The 11,058-nt window shown below is 54.3% G+C and overlaps 1 protein-coding gene across 1 annotated transcript; it reads right to left on the bottom strand.

The window, feature by feature from the left end:
• Nucleotides 1-4,421: 4,421 nt before the first annotated feature.
• Nucleotides 4,422-10,363, bottom strand: UNC119 (unc-119 lipid binding chaperone). The gene is made up of 5 exons (XM_054458678.2): nucleotides 10,070-10,363; nucleotides 6,307-6,420; nucleotides 5,714-5,816; nucleotides 5,392-5,564; nucleotides 4,422-5,124 (listed from the first exon to the last, which is right to left on the bottom strand). The coding sequence occupies exons 1-5, from the start codon at nucleotides 10,287-10,289 to the stop codon at nucleotides 5,012-5,014; spliced, it is 723 nt and encodes a 240-aa protein (XP_054314653.2). The 5' UTR covers nucleotides 10,290-10,363; the 3' UTR covers nucleotides 4,422-5,011.
• Nucleotides 10,364-11,058: the final 695 nt, after the last annotated feature.

The raw sequence follows: 11,058 nt of genomic DNA on the forward strand, positions 1-11,058 counted from the left end.
TGATTGTAGATACACACACACACACAGTCATCTCACAGTGGTTCCAGGACCTCCCACAAATTCCAAAATCCATGAATGTGCAAGTAAGTCCCTGATATAAAATGGTGGAGTATTTGCATATAACCTACACACATCCTCCCGTATACTCTAAATCATCTCTAGATTACTTATAACACCTAATACAATGTAAATGCTATGTCAGTCATTGTTATACTGTATTTTTTAAGGACTAATGACAAGACAAAGGTCTGCACATATTCAGTACAGACATTTTTGATGCACAGTTGGCTGAATTCACAGATGCGGAACCTATGGCCAATTGTATATAGCTTTTAATACATAAAATAAATAGGATAGACCTGGCAGGGTGGCTTACGCCTGTAATCCCAGCACTTTGGGAGGCTGAGGCAGGCGGATCACGAGGTCAAGAGACCGAGGCCATCCTGGCCAACATGGTGAAACCCCATCTCTACTAAAAATACAAAAATTAGCTGGGTGTGGTGGCACGCACCTGTAGTCCCAGCTACTCGGGAGGCCGAAGCAGGAGAATCGCTTGAACCTGGGAGGCGGAGGTTGCAGTGAGCCGAGATTGTGCCACTGTACTCCAGCCTGGCAACAGAGCAAGACTCCATCCCAATAAATAAATAAATAAATAAATAGGATAACAATATATTTTATGTTCCTAAAATCCTTTTTATTGTCCATAGGCTTTAGCAGACTGACAACAAGAAAGTCTGTGACACATAGAAAAGTAAAGCAAGGGGCTGAGCCTGTAATCCCAGCAGCTTGAGAGGCAAAGGCAGGAGGATTGCTTAAGCCCAGGAGTTCGAGACCAGCCTGGGCAACATGGCAAAACTCTATCTCTACAAAAAATTAGCTGGGTGTGGTGGCACATGTAGCTTCTGTAGTCTCAGCTACTTGGGAGACGAGGTAGGAGGATTGCTTAGGCCCGGGAGTTTGAGGCTGCAGTGAGCCGTGATTGTGCCACGGGACTCCAGCCTGGACAACAGAACAAGACCCTGACTCAAAAAAAAAAAAAAAAAGGGTAATGTCCTTGCTTTAGTTGCCAGATGGTAGGGAAGTGGAGGGTGACTCTTAGGGGAGGGGCCCGGCTAGGGCGGCCTGGGACAGTCGCTTTTTAACAGCTGGAAGGGAAGATCTTAATATTTTAACCACTGGTTTGGCAGTCCCAGTGAGCACCTTGCCGGCCAGCCCAGGAGGGCACAAGCTGTGGGTTTCCCTGTGGTACTTGGGCTTTCCTTCTCTATCCAGCGGCAGCATCCTCACGACACCCCTAAAGAGTCAAAGCAGGCCAGGCACGGTGGCTCAGGCCTGTAATCCCAGCACTTTGGGAGGCCGAGGCGGGCGGATCACTTAGGTCAGGGGTTCAAGACCAGCCTGGCCAACATGGTGAAACCCCGTCTCTACAACAATACAAAAATTAGCCGGGCATGATGGCTGGTGCCTGTAATGGGTCCAGCTACTTGGGAGCCTGGGGCAGAAGAATCACTTGGACCCGGGAGGTAGAGGTTGCAGTGAGCCGAGATCATGCCATTGCACTCCACCCTGGGCGACAGAGCGTGACTCCTTCTCAAAAAAAAAAAAAAGAGTCAAAGCAAAAATGGCTGGCCCATTTCAGAGACAAAAGGGAATTGTCCCTTCAAGGTCAACAGCTCATGAACATCAGAGCAAAGACTAGCCCCACCTCTACCCTGTCTTCCTCCCAGGCAGCCTCTAGGTTCCTAGGGACAGTGCCAGGAACTAAATGCAGCAAGATGTACCATTTGCAATAGGACTAGTGCCGGAGGCATGAAGACTTAAAAGAAGACACGGGGCCAAGCTTTTCCCAACCTAGCCTCCTCCAAGCCCAAGGAACGCAGGCCTCTTTTCAAGGTGAGTGCCAACTGGGTGCCTGCTTCAGAGATGAGAACCTCAGAAGAGGGACCCTCCTCTCTCTGAAGATGGACGTGCAGCAGGCCCAATCTAGAACCCCAACCCAGTTCTACTTAGCAGCTGCAGTGAGTAGCACTATTATCAGGGTATTGGGAAAAGGTCCTCTTCCTTGCTATACCTTCTCTGCAGACTTGTAACCCCATAAACTACAACAGCAAAACCACCCCTATGCTGTACTTTCTTTCATACCTCTACAGCCTCATCTGCAAACAAATCCCTCCCTTCCACATTCTTGTCCTCATTCTCCTTCTTTACCTTTGTGGCAACTGATAGTTGCTGCCTACTTGCTTTGTGATGAACTTCTTTCCTCCAAAACATGGCTGTGCTCCCACCTCCCTGGAGGCTCACTCCTCCTGTCTCCATTGTTTCCTTTCTTTCTGCCCTGCTCTCAAACACTGGCCTTCCCTAAGGTGATACATTCTCGTTCACCCTCAATTAGGGGATGGGGATTCGTATTATAATAGCATCGTTTGGGAGAGTCCCAGTAATTGCAGGACATTTGGCATTCCTAAATATCAAGAGTGTCAGTGGAGGACCCCATGATCTCAGCCACCATCATAGCTTCAGCAATCACCTTGCGGCCGATGGCCTCAACAATCACCACCTCCAGCCTTTATTCCCCTCCTGGTCTTAGGGCCCACCTTTCCTGTCTTCTGGTAATTTTCTCCATACCACAGCATATCCCAGTCTGAAGTCACCCTCTCCTGCTGGCATCCACCCTGATCCAGCCTGCATTCCCAAACCCAGTGATGACACCCCTAGCTACCCCAGCACCCAGGCCACAAACCAGGAGGTCAGCCTCACCTCCTCCCTCTCTCCAACCCACTCATCCAATCAGCCACCACTCCTGAGGATCTCACCTCTTAAAAATATCAGTTTCACCTGTTTCTCTCCATCTTTGAGGATACTGACCTAATTCAGGTTCTCTTTCTCTCCCACCAGATTCCTGAAGCACTCTCCTCATCCTCACTGCCCCCTGCCTTTAGTATGGTAGTGCATGGAGCCAGACTGCCTGGCTTCAAGTCCTGGCTCTGCCACTTCATAGCTGTGCAACGTTGGCTGGGTACATTAACCTCTCTGGACCTACATTTTCTGTAAAATGGGCATCATAATAGTGCCTTCCTCAGAAATGACCATGTTTATGAGTTAACACATGTAGAGTACCCAGCCTGGCACTCAGTAAATCTTGGCTATTATTGTCAGTGTCATTCTTTCCAATCCACCATTCACTCAGCAGCCAGAGATAATCTGACCAGGTCATGCCCACTTAATCCTCCACAGGGGCTCCCCACTTCTCAGAAGCCCTGCTCCTAAGGCTCTGCCGATCTGTCTTCCTTTCACATCATATTGACTCTTGAACACACCTAGGCTTATGCCCATAATCGTAGCACTTTGGGAGGCCAAGGCAGGAAAATCCCTTGAGCCCAGGAGTTTGAGAGGGAGACCCCATCTCAAATAAATAAGTAAACAAACAAACAAACAAACACCTGACAAATCTTGCCTTGCGCCTTTGTTTATGCTGTTCCCTGTGCCTAAGTGCTCTTCCCCATCAATTCCCATCACAAGCAGCTGCTCCAGTGCTACCTCCTCTAAAAATCCTCCCCAGAACCCTCCACACAGAACGACTCTGATTCTTGCTCTCCATGTCCCCAGTCCTTTTTTTTTCCCTAGGGACGAGTATGTGTTCCTTCTGTCTCACTCACTTCAGAATTCCCAGAATTCAGTGCAGATCCTAGCTCCACAACCCTTCCCCCAGCAAGGGCTTCACAGAATCAAGCTGAATGCCAGCACTTCTGGGCCTCCTAGGGCCAGAGCTCCTCAGCCCAGAGGGTGCGTCAGCTCTGGGCATATCTGAAGGAGGGCCTGAAACTGTAGGGTGTGCTCTCTGCCCACCTCAGCTCCTGAATTTCCTCCATTAAGCAGCCCCCTCCTCTGAGTCTGGGGTGGGGGTGGAGGCTGAGGGCAGTGTTATGGGCAGGGCTACCCAGGCATGGGGGCTCCCCAAGGCAGCTGAGGGCAAGGAGATGGCTCCAGGCCTTAGCCAAAGCCCTGCCACCGTCTATGATGAGGGCTAAAAGCACAACCCAGTGGTCCTAGTGGCCTCTGGGGTTCAGGGAAGGTAGCGTGGAGGACAAGGCCACCCCCCAACACCTTCCCCTTGTACCCTGGAGTTCAGGGCCTTTGTTTCAGCCTCTGTTCTGCCAGGGTTGGCTCTGACTTTGAGCCAAAGCTTCCCCTCTCAGGGTCTGGGTCTCCTTCATCACAAGAAAGACCCTCTCCAGCTCCATCATGTTCTAAATGCTGACTCTAGATGGTGTCAGGGTAGAGAGAATCAGGGGACAGGAAGACTAAGGGGTGAGAGTGCACTGGAATGTGGGAGGTAGGAGAAATTTTTACTGCCTTAAGCACATTCCTGCCTATCCCTGCTCCCTTCTTTGCCCATACACACAGAGGCTAGCCACACCAGAGAACAGAAAAGGAAAAAGTTTATTGAAAACTATATACAGTTGGTCCAGCTCCTACCATGGGCTGCAATCTCAGCCAGTCCCTCCCACACCTCAGGCAGTGTCTTGGCCCCTCATGGGGAGGGATGGGGCTAGGCCTAGGGCCCAGACTCCCTTGGGTGGCTTGGCAGCTGGAGCCCACCATGGATCTTTGTAAATTTACAACTCTAAATGGCCTGAAGGTAGTGGGCAGGGGACAGGGAATGGATCCCTGCCTGATCTAGTCACAGCCTTGATAGGGGAACACTATTCTGAAACTTGGGCCCAAGTAGGGCCCAGCTAAGTCGTCTGGAAGTCCTGATTGCTCCTCTCACAGGCCTTCCTAGACATGGAGGCAAATAGCCTCCCTACGACCCCACCCCATGTAGCAGGCCCCATGGGCTTCATGGGCTTGACTGGGGACACCCGGTACCCTTCCTGCCAACATTGACTCAGGGTCCAGAGCTCCTGGAGAACTCCCCAAGCAGAGGACTTGGGGTTGAGGGGTGAGCGTTGGGGAGGTCACAGCTCCCAGCCCAGAACTGGAGCCTCCTGGGGTCAGGGCAGCCGTGGGGTCAGGGTGTCCCGCTGTAGGAATAGTCTGCTTTATTGTGCATCACCAGCCGGTCATCCACGAAGTAGAAGCTGTCAGACTGGGTCTCATACGGGTGACGGATCATCTCGCTGACTACAAGAGAGGCCCAGCCAGGCCGGGCAAAGGTCAGGAGCTTGAGTCCGGCCACTGCAGGGGCTTCAGGACTGGGGTACAGGGACAGCCAAACAGCCTGAAATATCCCCAGCCTCTTTCTCTACAGATGATATGGGAATGGTGGCAGACACAGAAGAGCCCCAGGGTGGGGAGAAATTGGATCAGACCCACAACTCCCCCTCCCTCCCACAGCTCAGTCTCTAGACGCCCCCACTTCCCCACTCCCAGAAGACCCTGCGCACGTACTCAGCTCCTCGGAGAGAGGAGGGAAGTCGTAGATGTGCTCGCAGGTGTTCTTGCTGCTGGGGATGCAGAAGCCAAAGTGGAAGTCGAAGCTTTTGAGTAGCTGGTTGCGGAAGTAGTGCCTCTCGATCATGCGGAAGTTGTTGACAGGCTTGTCTCCCACTGTGAACTCCACCCTGAGCAAGAGAAGGAGGCAGGGCTGAGTCTGTCCTTGAAGTCAGCTACCCAGCCAGGCTCAGGACAGGCCACCCCTACAAGAAGCTGAGAAGGGCCCACTCACACCTTCTCCCTCACCCCCACCACCACCCCCAGCCCAGCGACTCACGTGGCTCCCACCTGCCTCAGGCGGAGGAAGGCAGGCGTGAACTGGTAGCGGACAAAGCGCCCAGCATTGGGGTCCAGGTCCCGCCGGTTGATGGGCAACCGTTCTGCAATGTACCCCAGCTGGGGCTCAGTGGGCTTCAGGCTGGGCCCTTGTCCACCCAGGGTTCTACCCTTGGGTCCCCATCTATCTGATTTTTTTTAAACTCCCCAAGAAATTCTGGGGCACACTGAGGGCTCAGACCGTTGGCCAAATAGAGCCACCTAGGGGTTCTACGTCTGCAGGTTCCCAATCGCCACTGTGGTTTCGGGGGCCACAGGATGCTGAGGCCTGGGACCCGTAGGACTGCAGTTCCCAGAGAGCCCTGCAGAGGGCAGGTTGGCAGGGACCGAAGGGGTAGGGCTGACCTCGCAAGATGTCCAGCCTCAGAAACATATGGGAAGGAAAAGAAAGGGCTCCCCTGCCTGCAGACTCCTGAGAATGCTGGGGTCCAAGCCCCAGCTCTGTGGACTCCTCTGTGGCCCAAGGAGTCCCTGGGCAGCCCACTCCACAGCTCGTATCTGCCTCTCCATCAATGGCCCACCCAGCCCACTCACCTGAGACTGGGGGCTTCTTGATTTCAAAGAGGACAGTGCCTGAGTCCATGTCCCGAATCTTAAACCTGACGAAGTCGATCTTGTAGATATTCTCCTCAGGGGAGCAGAGGTAGTCTAGGGGAAACAGGCAGCTGAGCAAGGAAGGGGCCCCAAAGCCTCTGCTGCCAGGTCAGCTTGTGTGAGACCCCAGAGTAGCTACCATCTTCTCATCCCTGGGATCACTGCCCTCTGGAAAGAGGGACCTCAGCCCCTGCCCTTCATGTACACCCCCAGTGTGGAAGAGACATAACTCCGCCATGGGGATCTAACAGGGGATAAGGAGTGCCATCCTAGTGGTCTCTGGGGGCCAGGGAAGGGCAGGGCAGAGAAGGGTAGAGGACAAGGCCACCTCCTGAACACTCCCCCTCCCACCCTGGAGTTGAGGGTCCTCATTCTGGCCTCCGCTCTGCCAAGGCTGGCTAGATGACTTTGGGAGAATTGGGTATCCAGCCTGGTGGGAGCCTCTCCTCTCATATGGGAACAACTTCCTGCAGTCTGACCTGTCTCTTCTACTGCAACTCAATCTATCAACTTCTCTGGTACCCTGCCTTTGAGAACCACACTGTAAAGGGGGCCACACAGCTCTGTCTTGGGAGAGTCACAGTCCTTCTCTGGAGGATACTCCTACCCTCACCCCACAGCTGCCCCTGGCATGACATCTAGAGTATCAGGTGAGGCTGATGTTGAGGGGACTTTCCCTGATACGGGTGGTGCTGGGCCAGGTGAACAACCCCTTCCCCATTTCTCCTCCCCTCCCAACCCCCTCCTCTCAGTAAGAAGCTTACACCAGCCCAACTCCCTTAAGCAGCTTAACCAAAGCTCTGCTGACTCAAGCCCAGAGCCTGGGATATGGCAGGGGGGAGAAGGCCAACTTTGCTCTCATCCTTTGTTGATCTCCAAATGGGAGGAAGTCTTAGCAAGCAGAGGGAACCCCCTTAGAGGTCATTTGCGCAGCCCTGGCTATAAGCCACCACCATGGAGAAAGTGGTCCTGGACCCCCATAGAGAAGAACACAGGCTAGGCCAGGAAGAGGGTGTGGCAGGTGCAGCAGTGGGTGTGGAAGGGGTAAGGGGAGTCCTCAGGCCCAGGAGGGGAACCAAGAACAGTGGGAGGCCCTACCTAAGGAAGCTCAGGGAGCTACAGGGCCTGATCTAACCCTCACAGCTCTTGCAGCAGCAACTTCAAGTGCTCAGGGAGGCCCTAGCAACAAAGAGAGCTGAGAGGTGCAGGGAGGGACTCGTGCTGTCAGCCTGCACAGCATCACATCCTCCCCTGGTGGCCCACAGAGGCCCGGAAATCACCCTCCAGGCCCCTGGGCCACCTCCTATTCCTCTGGGGCAGGAAGAGGAAGTGAATATAAAGTCATTTTCTCTTCCCCAGGCCTGCTTCTTCCCCAAGCCTGATGCAGTCCCCTCCAGGAAGCCCTCCTGGCAGCCATCTGGTACCCTGGGGCCCAGCATGGACTTTATATAGCTTGGGGAAAAGGCAGGGCCCTGAGTCTACTACAGCCCACATGTGGGGTGGGGAGAGAATGGAAGTGGGCAACCCCTATCTCACCCCATTCACCCTATTTTCACAGAAAGTAAGCACCAGTATAAAGACATAGAAAGAGGGTACAGAGCATAGGGAATGGAGGTGGCAGAGTGGGGAGCAGGATCCCAGTGCCCAACTCCCAGATCCCTGTAAGGCCTTCTCTTCTCCCATTCTCCAACTTTTGGAGCCTCTCTCATTTGGGAACAACTTCCTGCAGTCTAACCTCAGTCTCTTCTACTGCAAACTCAATCTATCAACCTCTCTGTCCTTAGAAGAAGTGAGGAACAGGGATGTCTATGGCTCAGAACACCACGGCCACTCCTTCTCTCCTAGAAAGGATGAGGCCTGGGACCCAGGGTCAGGTCAGAATAAGGGGCAGAGTGGCCAAGGGCTCAGAACACAACTGCTCTATTCCTCTCAGCCACAAATAGCTTCCTAAGCTGGATTCAGGGCCCAGTAATCTGGGAACAGCAAACCTCGGACCTGCATGATTAGGGTCAGAAGAGACCAGGCAAGGGGTGCCAGGGTGGAAATCCCTGGAACTCTGTTCTCAACTCCTGCACAGGAAGGGGTTCACATGAAGCCCTTTCCTCTACTTACCCTTCACAGATGCCCCATCTCTAAGGGCTATGAATTTCCTCCAAATTAGGAGACAAATGGTGGTACATGAGCTGGAAGCTCCCTCTAGTTGCAAAATAAACCCCCAAAGTTACTCAGGACTCAGTCAGTCTGACCTCTGGACTTTCTCTGAGAAAGTTCTGTCCCAGAGCTAAGCTGAATCCTAAATGCTGCTATTGCAAATTATAGCCCAACTGGCTTCAACATCAGCCTGGTCCAGCCTCCTTCTCTCCATCGATGCCTGCTTGGGCAAGGGAGCTCAGTACTCTGGGGGCACAGCCAAGAATGGCTGCTGCCTAGCTCAGTAAGGAGAGAGGAATTGGCCCCCAGGGACCCAGGAGCACAGGCTCAAGGCTGCCTCCCCTCCACAGCTCTGTCTGGGAGCCCTGTGTTCTGCTGCTTTGGAAGCTCTAGGGCTCAGGTCCACTCCAATACATGCCCCCCATACCCACAGAGAGGCCCCCCAACAGTTATTCTCACAAAGGGGGCCAGGGCAGGTTGCTGGTGAATGTGGCCAAGATGGAGATGGAGAGCCACTGTCTCTCCATGCACCTTTCATCCTTTGAGGCTCATCCAAAGCCTCTGCTATGAGGTTTCCTGGCCCTCATTCCCTGCCTATGATGACTCCCTCCCCTGCCCTGAAAGCCAAGTTGTTTGACTCCAGGCAGCAGCTATGAGCAGCCCTGTAGGGCCCAAAAATACTACTGATCAAAGAGCCCAATGTACACAGCACGCATAGATGCCAGGCACTGTACAGAATCAGGGGACTTATCTTCACAATAATCTTATGAGATAGGTATCATTATCCCCATTTTACAGATGAAAAGACATGCTCAGAGAGGTGAGGTTACTTGCCCAAGGTCACACAGCCAATTATATGGCAGAGTTGGAACTACAACCCAGGCAGTCCAGCTCAGAAACTCTTAACCACAGTGGAGACCAAGCCTCCCTTGATGACAGAGCCCCCAGAACAGGACAGGTGCTAGTCCAGGCTTGGAGGGACGTTAAGCCACTCCCCATGAGAGGAACCACAGCCAACACACTAAAGCTGCCTGCTCAGTTTGTTTCCCGGGGAAGAAAACGGCCCAAGTCTTCCTGGAGGATCAGGGTGAGGGTATTAATGGTTGGGGAGACATGAAGAGTCTGAATGCCTCCAAGTAACTCAGCCTCCACCTAGCCTCCAGCGTGGGGGCTGAGGACAGGCTGCACTCAGCCCCTCTCCTCATTAGTGCAGGGGCGGGCCTCAAAGCGCTCTGGAGACTCCACAGCTACAGGGCTACGGTTGCAGCTGCTGCCGCACTACCTCCACGCTGGGAAAAGGGGACGGGCCCCTGGAAAAGGAAGGAATAAATCTCGAAAGGGAGAAGGAGGCACAGAGAGAGATCAAAGGAAGGGGGTACACAGAGATCTCGGACCTGGCGGCAGAAGGGAGAGCAGGGGACACAGGAGAGGGGACTCGGTGGGGGAGGGGAGGCGGGAAAGGGGGCGGGGGCCAGGGCTTGGCGCGCCGGGAGGGCCCCTCGCACCCTCTCCCCTTCCCACCCGCGGGCGGCGCTCCCTCGCGGGTGCTCACCACCGGTGATCCGCTGCAGCCCCAGCACGTCCTCCGGCACGATCGGCTGCTTCCTCTGCAGCGGCCCCGGCCTGGGCCCTGGGCCTGCGTCCGGCTCCGACTCGGACCCAGATTCGGATTCCTCCGGCGGCTGTGGTATGGGGGCCACGCTCGGGCCCGAGGGCCCCGGAGCGGGCTCCGCCCCCGTCCCGGCCCCACCGCCGCCCTTCTTCACCTTCATGGCCTTGCGGGGCCGCGGCTCGCCTGCTGCCGCTGCCGCTGCCTGCGCCGGCTGGAGCCGGGGGAAGGGGGAGCGTCCGCAGCTCCGCCCCCGGCCGGGGCCCCAGGTACCGCCCCGCCCCTGGGGTGGGCCCTGCGCTGATCCCGCCCGCCGCCCGGCCCAACCCTCCCGAAATGCGGCGGACGCGGGGGAGTCGGGGGATCCTGCTCCGGGCTTCATTCTGTTTTTCTAACACTTTCTTGTACTGGTACTAGTGGGGTCCTGACTACCTCTCCGCTTACTGTGTTCCAGCCTTTCTGCCCGTGAGTTCCGGGCTCAGGGTCTCTGCTTGGATGGTCTTCCCCAGATGGCCTCTTTTCTCCTAGTCACAGCTCAAATGTCATCTGCTCAAAGGGCCTCCCTCACACCCAGTCTGAAGTCCTTGCCCCTCAGTCACCATCTGACCAGCCTGTTTTTGTCTTTCTAATGCATTATGTGAAATTATTTTTATTTGTCCACTGACTCTTCCCCCTGAAAGCTCAGCTTTGTGAAAGCACTGGTCCTGCCTACTTTGTTCTCTGTAGGACCCCTGCACATAGCAGAAGGCTCCCTGCAGCTGGTGCTCAAGATTTTTTTTTTTTTTTTTTTTTTTTTTGACCTGATGAATTAGTGTCTCAGGTAAAACGCAGATGCTAACAGCCTTGGGCAATCCAGCTAGGAAGGGCACATGGCCACGTGGAAGCAAAGTGGACCTGTGAGCACAGGAGGACAAACACCAGGAAACTGTTAC

Source organism: Pongo pygmaeus, chromosome 19, assembly GCF_028885625.2.
Source record: "Pongo pygmaeus isolate AG05252 chromosome 19, NHGRI_mPonPyg2-v2.0_pri, whole genome shotgun sequence".
Taxonomy (NCBI): domain Eukaryota; kingdom Metazoa; phylum Chordata; class Mammalia; order Primates; family Hominidae; genus Pongo; species Pongo pygmaeus.

Coding starts and splice junctions, on each gene's coding strand:
- UNC119 (XM_054458678.2), bottom strand. CDS start 10,289: ATGAAGGTGAAGAAGGGCGGCGGTGGGGCCGGGACGGGGGCGGAGCCC. Junction 5,817..6,306: donor CAAGAAGCCCCCAGTCTCAG/GTGAGTGGGCTG, acceptor GGTACATTGCAG/AACGGTTGCCCATCAACCGG. Junction 5,125..5,391: donor TCCTCTCTCCGAGGAGCTGA/GTACGTGCGCAG, acceptor CCTCTCTTGTAG/TCAGCGAGATGATCCGTCAC.